This window comes from Pempheris klunzingeri, chromosome 6 (genome assembly GCF_042242105.1).
Source record: "Pempheris klunzingeri isolate RE-2024b chromosome 6, fPemKlu1.hap1, whole genome shotgun sequence".
Taxonomy (NCBI): Eukaryota; Metazoa; Chordata; class Actinopteri; order Acropomatiformes; family Pempheridae; genus Pempheris; species Pempheris klunzingeri.
The window spans coordinates 1,956,637-1,976,347 of NC_092017.1; the positions used below are offsets into that span (position 1 = coordinate 1,956,637).

The 19,711-nt window shown below is 41.3% G+C and overlaps 1 protein-coding gene across 1 annotated transcript in view; it reads right to left on the bottom strand.

The window, feature by feature from the left end:
- Positions 1–15,230, bottom strand: part of LOC139203264 (desmoglein-2.1-like) — a 35,494-nt gene extending 20,264 nt beyond the window's left edge. The window contains exons 1-14 of the mRNA XM_070832956.1: positions 15,143–15,230; positions 11,600–11,728; positions 11,071–11,226; positions 10,751–10,892; positions 10,469–10,629; positions 9,621–9,755; positions 9,182–9,367; positions 8,057–8,391; positions 7,826–7,968; positions 6,831–7,052; positions 6,195–6,437; positions 5,585–5,700; positions 5,084–5,404; positions 3,648–4,697 (exon numbers count right to left, since the gene is read on the bottom strand). Coding sequence (XP_070689057.1) covers positions 3,648–4,697; positions 5,084–5,404; positions 5,585–5,700; positions 6,195–6,437; positions 6,831–7,052; positions 7,826–7,968; positions 8,057–8,391; positions 9,182–9,367; positions 9,621–9,755; positions 10,469–10,629; positions 10,751–10,892; positions 11,071–11,226; positions 11,600–11,728; positions 15,143–15,187 — 3,384 coding nt within the window. The 5' untranslated portion in view covers positions 15,188–15,230. The remainder of the gene's footprint in view (positions 1–3,647; positions 4,698–5,083; positions 5,405–5,584; positions 5,701–6,194; positions 6,438–6,830; positions 7,053–7,825; positions 7,969–8,056; positions 8,392–9,181; positions 9,368–9,620; positions 9,756–10,468; positions 10,630–10,750; positions 10,893–11,070; positions 11,227–11,599; positions 11,729–15,142) is intronic.
- Between the last annotated feature and the right edge of the window lie 4,481 nt (positions 15,231–19,711).

Below are 19,711 nucleotides of genomic sequence, written 5' to 3' on the forward strand. Positions count from 1 at the left end.
GCTGCTTGTGTACTGACGAGAACTAAGAGAAGGGATCATCTATCTATCTATCTATCTATCTATCTATCTATCTATCTATCTATCTATCTATCTATCTATCTATCTATCTATCTATCTTTTTTCTGTTTCTTAAATGTTTTGTGCCAACGCAGCAGATATTATCCGTCTGGGACTACACCTGTGTCCCCTGATATGTGTCACACAGTATAGAATCAGGGCATCGTACAGTTGTTTCTATGTTCAGCATAAAGCACATCTGGCTTGACCTCAACATATCTGCTCAAAGACTGTGGGTCCAGTTTTCAAGCTGCGTACATTGGCAGGCAATATTTCATTTGGTCACTCCCATATTTTATTTGAATACTATCAGCTTTTGCCATCAAACAGAGCATTTAGAGTCCCACAAGCTCAACTGAACAGGCTGTGGAACTCTTTTCTTCCTCATTTCACTAAGAGTTTGTGTTCTGAGTAGGCCTCAAATTTCCTGTGCAGACTGAACACTGAATGTAAAAGGGAGTGATTAAATTGAATACCCTACAGCTACTTTTTCACGATGTCTGATTGTGGAGGGGTGGCTGGTTTTGAGCTAAGCTGCAACGGAGAGAGTTGCAGGACTGGCCCAGGAGATGGCACGGGAGAGAGGCAAGTAACACCAGCGCACCTGGGAACAGGTGCAGTAAATTGCCTCTCTCCCTATTTAGGCGGTAGCACGCAGGGACCCGAGAGAGGGAGGAGACACACGGCCAGAGCAGGAGCCACCGGCCTGAGCTATTGTTGAGTGCGAAAAATAAAACAGTTGAGTGTGAACCGAGTACGGTCTGGTCTGTATGTGCTGGAGAACCTACCAGAGACAGTCTCTTGTTACACTGATGTAATAAGGACAAATTTCAGAAGAATATTCTGATAGTAAAGTGAAATCAAATCAAAACTGTGAACTTTCTATTAAGTGCTGCATTTCTCTATAAAGACTATTTCCTGTCTGTCCATCCTGGGAGAGGGATTCCACCTCTGGTGGGGTTTCTTCTGTTTTTTCACTGCTGTAAGGGCTTTTGGGGGAGCCTTCCCTTATTTATGTAATGCGAGGGTCTATGGACAAATGGTGCTCTAATGATTAAAAAGCCCTCTGAACCAAATTATTTGGAATTTTGGGCTGTATAAATAAAATCTGGCTTAATCGGATTTGACACAGGGGAAAATATTCCTTTGACTGAAGAAATTCAAAAAGCATATTGTTACCACCTGTGAAATATCTGTGCATCTGTTTCAGTCCCACACATACACCAATGTAAATCTAACTCTGGACCCCTCTGGTCTTGTACTTTTGCTAAGGCTCGATGTTAACTGTTTTGTTGACTATGGTCCCACAGACCCCACGGCTGTAATAATGATAATTTCAATTTCAATTTCCTTCAAATGAAGAATGGAGCACAAAATGGAAAGAAAAAATATGCATTGCTTTTCAAACAAATAAAGTTAAATTTTGTGTTGTATTGTTTTATTTGCCAAAAAATCATTCACAAATAAATGGACAGTTTTATCCTATAAATTGATGTTTTCTATGTTTAACTCTCTGTTAAAGCTCTTATCAAAAACTGTTGAAAAGCTCCAAATACAGAAATGCAAATATAATGTAGAGATCTACATGAATAGTTCCTTTAATGCCAGTCTTCTTCCAACCTGTTTGTATCTTGGCTGCATCGTACAATACGAGTATATGTTATAATGGATGCAATATGAAATATTTTATAAAGTTATGTGCTGTTTTCATTTCCATGTTTCTCACCAAACACAATGCATGTGTCCATGAATTTTATTTACGTTGCTCATGATCACATATGTTAAAGAAGAGAAACCGCAGTGGTAGGGTGGGTGAGTCACAGCGCTGTTTGCAGCTCGCTGTAACCATGGACCGAGTGAACATGAGGAGCAAACCCTCCAGCCACCTTTCACTTTTTCTCTTTAATGTGGCATGTTGGGTGTGAAAAAGAGATTTCAGTCTCTTTAAGCCCTGATAACTACAAAGGAGTGATTCCTACTCATTGTGCTCAGAAAGAAACCAGCTCTACAGGAACTGTAGAACACACCCGCAGACACACACAAGACACAAAAACAGATGAATAGTTTAAACAGTTTAAACATGTCCAGTAATGCCTACTGAGGAGATCATCTCCCCTGAGGGACAAACAGAGCCGAAACACACCCTGAATATCGTGTTAATGTTATGTGGTCATGTACTTTCTAACAGATGTATTTATTTTCCCACAAGATCATACAAACGTCATCATGTCTCACCAAAATACATTTTATTTTGATGGGACACACAAACCCACCTGTCAGGTTACCCACCTTTGTCTCATTGTAGTATTGTAGTTTGTAGGGTTGCTTTTTTTAATCTTACCTTCACTTACTTAAGCAGTGTACATTTCTGAGCACAGATGCTTTGCCCAAGCATTACATTCACTCAGCACTTTGACACTCCTGGTAGGAGTTCAGCACAAGCTCAGAGGCTCAATCACTCCCCATTCCATCCATCCATCCATCCATATTCTATATCGCTTATCCGTTAGGGTCGCGGGGGGAGCTGGAGCCTATCCCAGCTGACTTCGGGCAAGAGGCGGGGTACACCCTGGACTGGTCGCCAGCCAATCGCAGGGCCACATACAGACAGACAGACAACCACTCACACTCACACCTACGGGCAATTTAGAGTTACCAGTTAACCTAATGTGCATGTCTTTGGATTGTGGGAGGAAACCGGAGTACCCAGAGAGAACCCACGCTAGCATGGGGAGAACATGCAAACTCCACACAGAAAGACCCCGAGTTCAAACCGGGATTTGAACAGTGCTAACCACAGCACCACCATGCTGCCCGACTCCCCATTCCAGATAAGATATAATTATTATATCTTAGACGGTAAGATACAATAAAGTGAAGACAGAACACTCATTGTAACACTAACTTTACCCTACATTGTCAAATGTAAGGAAGACTGCCTATCAATATCCAAACTGAACTTTTATACACTCTGCTCTGTATTCACTTTAGAGATAAACCAAGACAACGCAGAAAGGTGATACCCACATATTTTTATTGTCATTGTGGATAGCTAATATGAACTCCAAGAAGATGTACATTCCATCGGATAGCTTCAGCTAAAATGAGTCATTTGGTTTTGATATTTTGTTTTTATTGTTACAAAACAGACAGCAAATAACTACATAACATATCATACAAGCCAGCAGAATTAGAGACAACATGCATTCACTCATTCATAAAATTTTATATTTGTTCCCCTCATGGTAAAGCACAACTCCTAGAAAAAACTTTTTAAAAAAATCAATTCACAATCAATCAGTCTTTATTTATATAGTGCCAATTCATAACAATGTTATCTTCCATCAAGAACAGGTCTAAACCAAAGGAGAGAGAGACCCAACGATATCATCTATCATCAATCTAAACAACTTTTTTTACACATTCCACACACATAAAACAAAACATGAAGATGTGCTTATTGAAGCTGCCTGCTCTCCATTAGTTGTCTTACATAAGTTGAATTCCACAAGCATCCCATCACCACGTGGTAGTCCTCTGGTGTACTGACAATCTCTCATTCAGTGAATTTTTCTTTCCTGCACCACCACCTTGCGGTAGGTGGGGGTTGTGCTCGCTGTGGTAGTAGATGAACTCACCATGCTGTTCTGAGGGCCAGTAGATGTGCTGTAGAGGACTCTCTGAGAGCTAGACATGTCACTCTTGTGGGACAGACCTCCTGACTCCTGGACCAGCTGCCCTCCAGTGCTTGTTGACCCTCCGACCATCAGGACTCCCTGAGATCCTGAAAGCCCTCCTGCGGATAGAGTGCCCCCCTGCACAAGGCAGGTCTGGCTACCCTTCAGCACTTTCAGTGACCCTGCAGGGATCTTTCCCTCAACAACCATCATGGTTTGGGAGCCTGCGAGGTTGCCAGTGTGAATCAGGTTGGTACCACCCTCCTGGACCCCAGTCTTCTCCACCAGCAGCATGCCGGGGCCCTGTGCTTGTCCACTGGACATCACTGTCTGCCCCTGAACGACCACGCCTTGGGCAGGTCCCATTTGAGTACCGTTTACCAGTACCATGCCATGCAGGTTAGCGGATGGAGTCTCAGTCAGCAGCATGGTGTTCTGAATCTGTGGCTGGACTACGTAGTGCATCGGCTGCAACACAGGGCTGGTGGTGTAGTAGACAGGCTGCTGCTGCTGTAGCAGGAGCATCTGGCCTTGATTTTCCATCCCTTCATTCACTGTGGTCATCCTTTCTTTCACATTGGCCATGCTTTCCTTCACCACCTGAGAATGATTAGATGTCTCATTGATCACAGTCTGCTCTGTTTTTGTGACGGCCGGCTCCAGTTTGGGTGGAGGGGGCAGCTGTTGCGCCGTCATCAAATGTGATACTGAGCTCTGAGCTCTGATGGAGGCACTGGGCTGAGGAGTAAGCACTTGTTTGACTTCAGCTGGGATCTTCTTGCCTCCACACACCTCAGCCAGGGTCTTAAACTTTGGCCCGAGGTCACTGAGGAACTGCAGATCGTTGTCGGAGTCCAAGAGGCTGCAGCAGCCCACTGAGCCGGCAGAGGAGCTCTGGCCCTCGTAGTCATAAACCAAAAGACTGTCCTTCCCTTCAAGGTTCTCGTTTCCACTGTCCACCTTCTGTTCAAAGAGAAAAAGGAAATCATCAACAGACTTACTTTTTTTGTTGACTGTGCCAATTGTTTGGCAGTAACTATACTGTTAATTTAACTTTTAATGAATGTAGTAGTATTAAACACATTTTTAAAAATCTCTAATTAGAATTAAAAAGCATAAACATCAAAGGAAACGAAAAAACAGTTGCAATTACCCCTTTTCCACAAAAGCAGTTTGAAGTTTTTGCCAACTGTCATGGCAAAGAAATTTTGAGCATTTACAGGTCTTTAATCCAGTTTGATCATCAGTTTGATCATCCATCAAAATAATTCCGTCCAAAATGACAAAGGTGTGCCATGTGTTACAAAAGAAAGAATGTAAAGACTAGAAATATTCATATAATTCCTCACCTTGATGTAATACTGTGCCAAGAAGTGGTCTGGCAGAGCCATGCCGTCATAAAGTCCTCCCTCTATTCTTGATTCTCTTCCTTCAAACTCAGAGTAGAAGCCACTGCCGTTTGCCTGGTTCATCATCCCCCATGTCCCCTCTCTGTAGCCGCTTGAAAACCCTTGATAGCCAGCCCCGTTCATCCCATCCATGGAAGTTACAGATTTCTGGAAATCCAAACCTGCTGTGGGCATTATTGCTGAATTGTTGTTAGCCATGCCCATGCCCACTTTGACCATATCTCCATCCAGTTGTGTTGGCATGTTCAGTAGCAGCACCTCCTATTGTAGACCAATTGTCCAAACGTTAGAACAGTTATTCTGCTGCCTAGTGTTTAAATGTCACCTCTTGAAGCTTTCAAATAGACATCATGTCAATGGCAATAGCAGCCAGTATATCACAACACTCCTGTACTCAATAGTGAAGGTCTTGTGTTAAAAGGGTAATTATTTTGGTCTTACCGTATTCTCTCCCTGGCCCTCAGTGTGGTAGTTAATGAGATGTGATTTGGTGTCAAAAGGTATCTCAGCAAAGCCCTTTTCTCCACATTGGCAGAAGAGCAGCAACAGAGGAATGACTGTAAAAATAACCCCCAAATATTAGTGAAACAATTCTTTTCTTGTATTAGGCAACCATGTAGTCAACACTACTTGTTTCTATAACCAACGGTGGTGTAAGTTACATGTTGTAACATGTCTGACATTTTTTGACTGGGCTGGTAGTCAGGCGCCTTGAGCGTGTTGTCAGATTTGGCTACTGCCCTCAATGACATCCAAAAGTAACGAAATGCCTTTATCTTACGCTCCTGTTTTTGTCTGATGGGGTTAGAGCTAAGAACAATGATAAGTGCTGAACCTCTGCATCCACCTTTGTGAGGATTAGGGTGCAGTCACATATTTCCCTTTTCCCCCTATTCTTTAGGGAAATATATTTAATCACTTGTTCTGGAATTTGGTCTAAAACAGAATTAAACTCATCTTAACCTGTCTTGGGATTGTATTGAACACAGCGAAAGTATTTAGTGTTTCATCACACAACCCTTCATCAGAATGAGCATCAAGTTATACGTACGTAGTAAGAGCAGCAGTCCCAGGAATAGCAGTCCGATGCCTGCAGGTCCGAACTCTGCTCCTTTCTTGGGATGACCATTTGCACCTCGTTTTCTACACACTGCTCCCTCCTCACAAGTACAAACCTGGACCTCTACTTTCTGTGGTTCTGAACAGGATTGTTTTTGGTAATCCGTCACCTCCAGCTCCACCTTATACAAACCAGGCCACATGAACTCCTGGGCCCTTAAGATTGCTGCAGTAGCTGCACAAAACAAGACAAATATAAGAAAAGTGCAGAAAATCACTATGTTTTACTCTAAAGTTAGCAGTATTTTGGTTTGAAGACTCAAGCTTGAATTTGCCTTCTCCACATTATAGTTACAAACCAGGTTCCGGACATTCTGGTCTAAGATGCATGCCAGAGGTCCTAGTTAAAACAATCTTAGTGCTACGTTTTAAGGCTATACCATGTTATTTTTTAAGTCTAAAGCAACTTGTGTAGTTTTTCTTTCACATATCAACTCCTTGTTGTAAAAAAAGAAACAAATCTGTGACAGACATCAATTCATGTTGATACAGAGCCATTCATAATTTTCTATCTATTTGTATATATGTATATCTACCCATCATAATCTTATTGTAGTATTCTCCTCACCATTAAGATTCTCCACCTGCCATTTGCCCTCAGTGCCCTCTGGGATGATGATGAAGTTAAAAGGAGGTCCATTAGGGAATTTATCCTCATCTTTAGCGCTCACGATAACAGAATCAGCTGTGGTACACATAGTCTCAATACTACTGGTCAGGGTGGGACAGTTGTCATTTATATCGTTCACCTGGATAGCTATGGTTCCAGTAGCCGTTTGGGCAGGCATATCTGTGTTGGAAAAACAGAATAAGAGCAGATGGTTCAGGATTTATTTGGTTCTAGCTCCATTATTCAGAGACAAGTTGAGTGACAAATGCTTCACTCCCCTGCTGGTGGACTGTTTGCCCCTGCTCAGGTTAAAGGTGTAGCTAATTTTCTCCTTTATCTATTCATGTGAATTTGACTGCCAGACTGTTACCACAAACAATCAGTGCACCAACTGTATCTTGATCTAATTGATCTATTTTGGTTTTCCTCTTTGTCTGTGTACATGAGGCAAAGTCATACAGCCTCAAATTCTTAATCCTCTCTTCACTTCATGCTGCCTTGAGTAGATTTGCTTTGTTTCACTTACTGTATAGCCAGCACATCCCCCCATGGGATAGCCCCATTTGCCTCATGTCAGCCTGTCAACTTCATACACAAAAAACTGAAAACCATCATCTGGATTTCCGTTACATTTAATAGCTCCCTGAGGATGAATTTTATGCCTACTTTTATTTTGCAGCTGTGTTAACTCTTGGATGAAAATGCCAACCCTGCACAAAGTGTCTCACAAACTAATGGAATGTTTGTTATGGAATTTTTCATCTCTGTCATTTGTCACGTTCATATTGTGACATGTACGGAGTAAACACTGTAGCTTTCTTTGAAGTTTCTTTCAGTGCTCAGCCTTTTAAGCTTGTAATATCACACCTTTTGACAGCTACTTTTCACTAATTGTTCTTGTCTGACATGTAAAAGATTTGCTGCTGGAGCAGACACAAAGTGGAAGAGCATACCATTTGTAATGCACAGCACTTTAGCAATATATGTCCCATTGACAAGGAAGGGAGATTCTCTGTCAGGCATCTTGTTCAGTTTGATCCCAGCTGTGTTTGGGTCGATGGTTAGCCAGTTGTCAGGGTCTGAGCCCTTGGCATACCTACATCAGAGACAAGCTGTGTCAGTTACTATCATTAATTGTAGAAGTGCAGAGGTTTTAATGTGTATATGTTTGTGTATGCACTGACCTAACATTCTCAGCTGTTTTTCCAGTGTCTCCATCTATTGCAGGGTAGTAGGCGATAAAATCCTTAATGGTGGTGGAATCACCTCCCTCTGATATGGGAATAGTTTTGACTTTGGGGTCAAAAGCTGGCCCCTCAGGCTTGTTCTTCACTTTGATTTTGATTGGATAGGTTTTACCAGTGGTCCCACTCTGCCATGATGATCCTCCTGAATTTACTGCACCACTTGGTCCAAAAGCTACACCAGTTCCAGTATGTGTCTCAGATACATACGGCAGACCCTTGTTCCTCACATTTAGTCCTAGTTCAAGGTCCTTCACATCCTCATAATCCACTTCCTGTGGGATGGTACACAAGATTATTTTGACAGTTTTGCTGTTGGTGTGTATGAATGTAGCCTCACAAAATTCACTACAATAGGGACTGAAATGCAGATGCTGTGTTTTATGTACATTCTTAATGTTGAATTCATGCGCCAAAGAAACCACTTTGCTTTGAGCAGGATTTGGTGAGTAATGCCCTATGGCTGTATTTCATTTCAAATAACCTGTGACCATTTGCTACCACTCTCAGGTCACTACACTAAAGTATTATACCAAATAAATCACACTAGTGGGTGCAACATCACCTACTGCACACTATATGTATGCATCAGCTATAACCACATGCAACAGAGCTGCCTGCCACCTACAAAAGAAATGCCACACCACTGATGGACACTCATTGTGGTCCTTTATGCACAAACTTTCCTTTTACCACAAACATGCCTAACAGTCATGCCATTGATATGGACAACCTTGTTTTGCTTGCTTTCCTTTAAGTTGCTGATAATTAAGTGTTCAAACTCAATTTGTTTTCTGGAAGTCAAATGGTTAATGGTTAACTGGAATGAAATAAAACAAAAGTTTGCATGAATGAAAGTGCACAACAGTTCAGTCACCACCAGCTACTCTGCTACCACCTCCCCAGAAAGAGGGTGAGTGTGTGGGTGGCATACACATACAGTTTCACTTTCATGATATGTAAACATCATCACATTTATGCCACGAAGGACTGGGAGACCCATGGATATATTTCTTCTCAATGAAAAGTGCAGAAAACGCTGCTGTGTTGCTCATTCAGTGGTACCTTGTCAAGCATCAGGATGCCCTCATTGGTCTTGGGGTCTGTTGTAATGCTGAAGTACCCTGCCTCATTGCCTTTGACAATGTCAAACACGGCTTCCCAGTTGTCTGTTCCCTTCAGGTCCAGGTCCTCTGCTTTGATTCTCATCACCTCTACACCACGTGTGTTCTCCTCAATGCTGCCCTCATACTGCAAAGAAAGCACGTCATGAGATGATAATGACAGGGTTAACCTAAGCAGTGTTTGCTTTAATAACATATTTGCTGATTAGCACTGTGTGACATAAGCATGTCCACATTTCCATATATTCTTTTTACATTTAAAGAAAACATTAAAACAATGTAACTCTGAGGAGCCTTATGAAGACCATTTCTTCCTACATCAATATACAATTTATGTATACCAACATGTTGATATAGAAGAGTGTGAGAAAGAAAACTACCTCCTCTTTTTCCAGAGTGGGAACGTTGTCATTCACATCTAGAACATTAATGGTAACAGTGCCGGTACCACTGTTTCCCCCCGGTTGACCATTCAAGTCTTGTCCTTTCACCGTCAGAATGTACTTATCTTCTCTCTGAAATTAGAAAACATTGGAATATCAGAAATTGTGGGTTAACTTTTTGTGTAAACTGTTTGCTGTATGGGTCCAACTGGATTAGAACGAACAACAACTGTCATTCAATGCAATAAGAAGACAGTCACGCAGAGTTAGAAGTTAGAACAATAGTACAGCAAATTATCAAGCTAAAGCACAGTATGTACAATACTGTCATACACCAGGGAATGAACATTTTTAGCACCTGAAATGATACTATAAGGGGGAAAGGTATTGAACTCTCCTTTTCTTTTGGATGCTGTGCAGCCTGTGGAATTCTTAGTATGAACTTAATGAGCTTGCAGATCTAAATATCCACACCAGTAAATGTTCTTTAACCTATTTGGGTCAACAAGCATGCTGCATTTCCTCCACAGTAGATGACATAAAGGAGGGACATTGTGAAATGCTGTTGGTTTGAAGTTTGGTAAGACTGGCAGGAGTGTCTTTGTGATCCTTTTCCTCTAACTACAGTTTCCCTGTGAATGTGTTTTTTCTCCAGTTATTGTACAGTAATATTTTTAATCTGTGTTTTGTGCTTTATTTCATGTGTTTAGTCCTTCGCAAACAAATTTCCACCACAGTAAACAATGATGTCTGAGAGAGGGTAAGAACAGAAAGAAATAGATTGGCACAGGGGAAGGACTCCAGCCCACTGTTGCCAACTTGTTCACTGAATATGTAGTCAATACCTCTCTGTCGAGGAAATTCTGTTTGACATGGATGCTTCCCTCATTGGTGATGTAGAACATGTCATGACGTGGATTCTGATCTACGATGGTATAGGCGATCTGAGAGTTCACATGGCCTGGTTCATCAGCGTCAGTTGCAGTTATTTTCTTAACGAAGGTCCCTGTAAACAACAGCATTAAATGAAACAGTTAGAAATGTAATTGTTAATGTCGGTACATTCTATTATTTTCAGTCTCATGTAGGATAACCGTTGTATTGCACACAATAACAGAAACACTAACCTGGCGGGCTGAGCTCATTCACCTCAGCAGGCTCCATGACCCCAAACACTGGAGCGTTGTCGTTCTCATCCAAAACCTTGATTCGTATGTCAATTCTTTTCTCTGCTTCTCTGCCATCATGGTATTTAGCAACACCTGACAGCTGAAATACAAAAGTCAAATGTTGTCGTCTTTATCATTTGTCTTAGCAGGTGCACTTACAAGCAGCAAATGGCTGCAAAATATCTAAATATTAGCTATAAAGAGCAGGAATTACTGAATCATATGAAGAAAAAATGATATTAAAGTCAAATAAATCAAATCTGCCATGTATAACTCACATTGTACCAATTGATCGCCTCCCTGTCAAGCACTTTGGTCAGACGAATAAATCCAGTTTTAGGGTGGACTACAAACACATGGAAGGGGTACTGGCTCGCACCTTCGCCTTCTAGAGAGTAGTCAATATTTGCCCCAGATTCAAAGTCTGAACGAATCTGAAACACAAAACAGAAAATCTGATCACTGCACCAGAAAAAATAGATCAAATGAAAAACAAGTGCACCCTGAAGATACATGCTCCAGTTGTCCCCACTGGTGACATTTTATCTTTTATTGCAGATTTTATCATCTAAATATCAGTATCACACTCTGCTCACGCTTCGTGAAACTGATGATTATATTTTCATTGTCCAAGCGTGCAGAGGTTAATTTCCTATCCTTTAATCTAAGGTGAGAACTGCTGTGTATCAAACATTATTATTATAGTCATATTTTCCCCAAGATAATATTCCACACTGCAACTTTTTTGCAGAGAGTATTGATTCTTACAGGGTAGAGTTTAAAGTGAACAAGAGATCAGTGACTCACCCTGGCAACATATTCCACCTCAGTGTAGTCCACATTTTCCTTCACTGAAACTGGAGGGATAATCCATTCTCTTCTTTTTCTTACCAGATTGTCTGCAGAGTTGGCCTTCACCACAGCAACAACCTGGAGCTGTAATACAGTAGATATAATTACTTCACAATGAACCCTCACTTGACCAATTCATCTATGGTCATCGTATCTAAAGCCAGCTGCACCATTATAGTTTGGCATATCAATACATCCCAGCACAGGCGTGTGTAGTGTGCGGGGTGTGGCTAACATGAGGTCCAACATGAGCATCTGTGCTGCTGAAACCAGTATGACTTCCATGCTCTAATAAAAATATTAAAAAGAATAGTGAATCAGATGTGATTGTGTTTGTAGGAGAAAGCATAGTAGTTGAAATTGTTGTCGAGCAGGGACCTCCCATGTTTCTTATATTTGAGGGTTTTTTTAGAAAATAAACTGGAAAAACACATATCGCTTTTTTATGTATAACATAATGTATTATCAATAACAACAAGAATAACAAGTCTCAGTTATCTTTACTTTGTGTGTCTTTGTGAGTGCTTATTTGATTTCATAGTTATCAGAATCTCTTCATTGTGATTGGACAATAACTTGAATAATTTAATCATTTTAAATCAATCTAAAATGACATCTAGCTATCTATGTGACTAAGTGACACCTTAAAAAACTCCAAAGAATGGAAAAGCCATAAGTAAAGGGCTCTTTGAGCTGGTTATAAGACCCTCATTGCCTGCAGTTTCGGTAAAACATGTTCTGCCTGGTTTGTGCTCCACCCAATCTGAAGTTGGTAGAGGAATGCTGAAAATGAACTGGTCGATGATCATGAACCTCCATCTACTGATCTAACAATAACAAAACAAACATGGGGCAGTCAGTGAGTCACACTCTGTACATTGTACATGCCCAGACAGTCCTGAGAGCAAGTCCGCAAGTCCCTTTTGAATCCCATTCATGCATATTAAGGTGGAGTAGAGAGGCGTTCACTGCCAGCTGCAGATCTCACCTACTGCTGCTCAACTTCAGGCTTGCTGAAATTTGACCGGCCACCAGTTTGGGAGAGAGGGTGGGACTGACCTCTTTTTCAGTCAGTACTGACTGACCTTTTCTTTTGTTTGGTTCTTTTGTTTGTTATGAGCTGCTAAAGTCAGCTGGGGGTGTCAGTCACTGCCCTCACACGTGCTTGCATCATTAATGGCATTAATCAATGACAAATCCCATTAGAGTTGTTTACACTTTTGCCATTCACGCGCCAACTGGTGATATCATGACAGTCCCGAACACAACATACTTCATATTTGTGACATAAATTAAGTAGCTGATTCAGTGCTTTTTTTAACATTCGGCTGCTTGTATTTACAGAGATCACTGCATGTTCACTCAGACTGAACCCCTTCACTAAAATGAATTCTTGTGTGCACCACGACCTTAAGATTTAAAGAACGCCTTGTTTGTAAAAGCATCCACTGTATCTGTTAGGTACCAAGCAGCTGCCTGTGTTGACAGGAGATGCCGACACACCCGACCGCTCCTGAGGAGATTTAACTAAGCTTCATCTATTCAGTCAATGCATGGGCATGTAAGAATGACAGATGATGAGAAAAGCAGAAGGGAGAGGCTTTACATCTCTAGATGAGAGGTGAATGGCTTACTCACCAGGTGCATGACATGTATGCAGGGATGGGCAAAAAAACATTTATTTTGATGCAAGATTCCAAATACACACTTTGTCAATGTAAAATCAAATAAAAGCAAATATAGCAACCACACAATGCATGTTGATTTCAAAAACACACTCCATGGGCTCATGAAATCATCAACTACACTTTTAGTTTGTTTCCACAAGAATATTAAACTCTTCGATAAATATTCAGAGTCTGGACATACTTCATATTTTAGCTCCATGTGAAGCTGTTCATCTGGATAGAGCTGGGCCCTATTTTTTACATATTTTGGGATTGAAATGACGGGTAGGTACAACAACTGGTCCAGTAGAATGCCTCATCTGACAGCTAAAACTGGGCAGCGAACAGTTGTAAAGGCTGCAGTAGTCCTTCAGAGCAGTCCTACTTGACCGAAGCACGTCAATAATATACAGAAAAGAATCCCTACATAGACAGACCTGTAAGATCCCTTTTGTCTGCATAGAAACAGCCGTTATACCGCTCTAGTTTGTGTGTGTTATTACGTGTTATTTTGGTGGAGCCAAACTAACCCCCTTAAAACACCCAAAAAACAAGCAATGAATTAACTGAAAACTAATGAATATCATTGTTTCATTGTACATGGTAAGGCAGAAAGATTCAAATATTGTGGGAGGAAGTAAGAGCTGTAATCTTGAAGATCATTTCAAAACCCAAATCGTACTCGACCCTTAGCCTTTTCTGTTGGCTTGTTTTCTGGAGAAACACACTTATGGTAAAAATGAATGCATATTTATACATCTCAGCTTACTTTACATCAAAACGTGTTGCACTGTTGTGGAAAAGGCTTCACAGACCAAACACTGTTCAATGGATAAGACAGATGTTATCAAGTCATAAGTTTTGAAGGCTAAACAGCATATATTTGAAAATAGATAGAAAATAGATTTAACAGATGATGAAGTCAATCATTTCTATGGACAATGCAGTATCCAAGCTTGTGGAGTTTTCATTTTTCCTCAATACTTTATATTTTACATGTATTGCAATTAAGATGCTCACTTATCCATGAACTACCATTTGTTAAAACAGAAGCATTTCTGTGAGTTTCTCTTTGTTTTGTGTTAAAGTAGCAATTTTATAAAGCGTTATACACTATATGAATGTAAAATGTGGTTTTAATGTTGCTGAAAAGAAAAAAGAATTTCATACTGTGTTTTATTATCAATTCTAAACACTGATCCTTTATAATTATCATAAGTTCATTATCTAAAGCACAGCAAATGTAACGAGTTGTTAGGCAGCTGTGTACATCATGTGTGTATCAGAATGGGATGAAATTATGTGAAATGATCTTGCAGGTTATATTTGCTGCTTTTCTTCTTTCTATTTCTGCTTCATGGGCCTCGCTTTATTGAGACTGATGAAGCACACAGGTAAAGTAAACAGGCTGTCAGGAGAGATTATGAGGAAAAGGCAGAGTTGTCTGATGAAAAGTGAAATGCCATGTCTCTAACAACCCATCCCACACCTGTGTTGCCATGGCAGCCAGGTCTTTGTTACGGTCAACATGAGCAAAATAATCAGCCAATGATGAGCAGGAGGAAGTGCTCCTAAAGTCAATATGCTGAAGTAAATGTAATGTTTATCCAACATTTGCTAATATTCATTCTATTACAGCCCAACTAACCGTGTGTATCTAAACAAGTTGTCTTCACCTGGGACTACTTTTACACTCTTTTTAAAAGCTATTCAATGTTTCGAGTTCAGACATCCACAGACAGTGAGACTTGTGAGCAGCACTGATCACTAACTAGACTGTTTCAGTGTGTAGAAACACAGCAGGTAAAAAGGACAGAAACTCTGGACTCACCGTGACCAGGAGCAGCAGAAACACGGGCGGAGAAACCCCAACCATAACTGAGGAAAATGTCCAGGTGTCCGTATCAAATGTTAACTGAAATGAGTCCTGACCGACTGTGAGCTGGTGGAGGAGAGTGGGGGGGGGCTTTTGAAAGAGGAGGAGTGCTCAGCCTGAGGGAGTGTTTGGTGACGTAGTGTCACACACTACGTCACCAAAAGTACTAAAACCACACTGTGACAACACTCTTGTGTAAATGCATGAAGATATAATGAGTAAATGTAGGTAAAGTAATAAAAGTTAAAGTACTTTCAAATGATGCTTTTGTATAAGTTTCATATGTTTTGTATTTAAAAAAAAATCTGATAAAGTAACTGATTACTTGAGCTTCTGTGATAAATGTAGGGAAGCAAAAAGTACAATAAAATGTGGAGTGGAAATGAAAAGTGGCATGACGTGAAAAGCCTCAAGTGCAAAGTAGGCCACCTCAACTTTGTATTCAAGTACAGTACTTGAATAAACGCACGCTATTCTAGCACTGCTGTGAAATCCACAAATTACAAACTGATATTTGTCATTTCGCCCCAAATGAAATGAGGAGACAATCGACACAGATTTCTCACAGCGGATACAAAGACTTAAAGTAACACATAATGTAGCTGATGGCTCTCGTGACTGGGATGCATCTGGTGGTCCCTGTTGAGTCAGCAGCGTCTGCTCTGGTTTCAAGGTGAGGTGAGATTCTCATCATCCACTCCTTGTAGCCATTAGTCCTGAGTGCCCCTTAGACCTGCTGCACCCCCATCTGTCTTTGCAAGGCAGCATTATGACATAAACAGTAAATATCAATGATCCATCTATCCATCCGTTCCTCCATCTATCCGTCCATCTACCCCAGGGTCTCGTCCCAGTTACATATGACTGAGAAACCTTCAGAGGAAGCTGCCAGGACGCATCCCGATCAGATGCTCCCCCCAGTTGTTGGGTCATGGATGACTACGTTAGTTTTGGTGTGCTATTCCGAACGAGAAACCTATTTTTATGTGCACACATTTCAATCAGGAGACTGCCTTAACAATCATTTAAATGGATTCATTTGTGTATGTAAGATGAAAATTGTAGGGTTTTACTACAATTCCACAAGCTGTAAATGTCAGATATGGATTGTTGTGTTTCTCTGATAGGAGGCCATGTTGTGGTTTAGAATCGGCTGGATTACTCTTACATTTGGAGAGAAGCCGTTAGATGAAATAATGTAGTGCCAAAAGGAAAGAAATTACATGGAACTCCAAGCTAGAGCTTGTTTTACCTCAGGTTTTGGCAACAAAACAGGTGATTCATCCTTCAAAGGAAGGATGTGTGTGAACATGTTTCACTAGTTCACTTAAACAGACACCAAGGCCGTGGTGTTTCCTCTAGTGTGTCTGAGTCATCAAGGTGGAAAATAAAAAGTCAGCACCTGTCTGTGGGCTGTTGGTCCTGTTGGCCATGTGTACATACAAATGTAATGGCAGCTAAAGTGGTCAGTGGCTGTGTGGTGCAGAAATAAAACATCTGAGGTCAAAACAACTGAGGACGTGTTTCCGCTCAGACGGAGAGAAGGTGGCCTGCTAATCAAAAGGTCAGCAGTTCAATTCCCAGCTCCTGCCTTTTGCATTTCAAAGTATCTGTAGACTCTAAGGATGCTTTCATCATCAGAGCTGTGAACATTTGATGCACTGCAATTTCCTTTTTTCCTTGGTTTTTGGACATGAAACAATTACCAAAAATGAAGAATACATGACAAATGTCACTGAATGTAACATTATATATACAGTATATATATATATATATATATATGTGTGTATATATATATATATATTTGTTCCTGCCACTCATCACAGCTAAAATGAAGGTAGTGTGTATATTCACCAATCTGTATGAGCAGTGGACACACATTTATTGGAGGTAGCTGAAATATCCCAAAATAAATATATAATGATGATATATTGGGGGGGGGGAGAGAAAAGACAGTAGTGCTCAGGTGGGTGAACAACGCCGCCACTTTTACAGATGTACGGCCACATTTAACTGTAACATGTTGGTTTGGAATGACAGCCCCGCTGATCACAGGGTGTGATTCCACTCAGTGTTCCCAGGGTGAAAACCGGTTCTACTGGAAAAAGTTCACTGGAACCATGAGCAATCGCGCGCACGCACACACACACACACACACACACACACACATTTAATGTTTATTGAGAAACTTATCTGCCCCAAAGAGACACACCTTGCAAACGATCAAACAATGCTGATGTCAGCTGTGTAGTTTCTGTAAGAAGTAGAATTTTCTTTAACCTCCCTCTTAATTGTTTCAATCAATCAATCAATCTTTAGTTATATAGCGCCAAATCACAACAGCGTCATCTCAAGACTCTTTCCATAAAGAGCAGGTCTAGACCAAACTCTTTAATTAGAGAGAGACCCAACGATTCAGGAATTCAAGCGAATGAGCGTTAGATAAATAGAATGTCTTTGTAACAGGGCTGGGCCTTCCCCCTGCTCCTCTGTGGAGATTCCTATCTGGATCCCACGCAGGTAGATGAGACAAAGTCGTCTTTAGAACCTGCTAATGAGGATACTGACTAACCACCGACAGGAATGGGCTTTAAATGTCATCATCTGCCCAAGTGTGCCAGGATCCGTTTACTGTTGTTTTACTGTTGTAACTTAGCTTTAACTCCCTTATGTGCAGCTAGCTTGTTTAGCCCAGTGGTTCCCAAAATGAGGGGTCAGGCTCCTCCAAAGGCTCCCCAGATAAATCTGATATCATAGTCATAGTCAGATGATAGCTGAGAGAGGAGGGAAGGAAAAACAGAGCTCTCTTTTCTCTCTTTTCAGTTTGATCTTTTCTTTAATCTAATATTTAGTGAAATATTGGATCATTGGGGTGGTTACTGACATGAAATCATGAGAGAGGTTTAGATGAGAAATGTCCCTTTGGTTGAAGCATAGTAGCAAGATATATATATGTGTGTGTGTGTGTGTGTGTGTGTGTGTGTGTGTGTGTGTGGGGGGGGGGGGGGGGGGGGATAACAAGGAATGTAAGGAGAGAGAGGGAGAGGGAGCTCCTCTCTGTTCTGTCTGTCCAGCTTTGCAGGTCATCGCGGCCTTCGTCCATTACCAGGCAGTCCCCTCCACACTCCTCCTTCTCCTTTGTCTCCGCAGCCTCAGCCCGTCCTTCTCTCGGGTTTTCACCTGACTGAAACACGACCTTCGGTAATCAGAAACCTGTGGCGCTGTAACATGAGAGCTCAGGTCAGTCAGTCAAACAACGGCCACACTGTTCACAGAATACTGGGAAGCGTTTCAGCTCGTCCACAGCAGGATTGCCATAATTGAAGGAAATGTTCATTTAGAGCAGAAAAGAGTTGGTGAAATCATTAAGACTTTTCCTCATATCGCTATTTTCCTGGGGGTGTACACAGAACAGTCTGGTTAGGAAATATTCTGTCAGGAGTCACGTGACTGAGAAACGGAAGTTGTGTGAAGATACATCTCCTTCTCAAAGAGGGGGGCAAACGGAGGTCGTGCAAGTACGTTTAAATGGAGCCAGTTTAAATGAGAAAACTCTTCAATCCTAAAACAACTTGTCACACTTGTCTTATTTCAGGAGGAGAACACGCTGGGAACTTTGTGTTCTACAGGTGCCACAGCCATCTGTCATCAGTGTTTCCACAGCGTCTGATCACTGGGCGTTGTTTGTACATTTCTCTTTGACAAATGAACGAGACCGCTAGACTGATGTCAGGAGCATTTTGTTGCACTAGTGACACCACATGTGAGGCATGTAACCGGGGTGTCACTGTAACAACTCACTCTCCAACATAACAACAGCACCTGTAGGCGTGGAGCAATGCAGCCGGGACTCAATGCAATAACGAGGAGGCTGTGTGCATGTATGTAGAGGGCAATTTGTGGGAGAGTGATGCCCACTGCATTTTAGTCTTTCTCTTTTCTAATGTATTGTTGTTTACAAGTGGTGGCGCTGTCATTGTGGTCCTTGTAGGGATTCACACATACAAATCCCTTTGACCTTGCGTGATGTATGCATGTACAGTGGGGCAAAAAAGTATTTAGTCAGCCACCAATTGTGCAAGTTCTCCCACTTAAAAAGATGAGAGAGGCCTGTAATTTTCATCATAGGTACACTTCAACTATGAGAGACAAAATGGGGGGAAAGAATCCAGGAAATCACATTGTAGGATTTTTAATGAATTAATTGGTAAATTCCTCGGTAAAATAAGTATTTGGTCACCTACAAACAAGCAAGATTTCTGGCTCTCACAGACCTGTAACTTCTTCTTTAAGAGGCTCCTCTGTCCTCCACTCGTTACCTGTATTAATGGCACCTGTTTGAACTCGTTATCAGTATAAAAGACACCTGTCCACAACCTCAAACAGTCACACTCCAAACTCCACTATGGCCAAAACCAAAGAGCTGTCAAAGGACACCAGAAACAAAATTGTAGACCTGCACTGGGCTGGGAAGACTGAATCTGCAATAGGTAAGCAGCTTGGTGTGAAGAAATCAACTGTGGG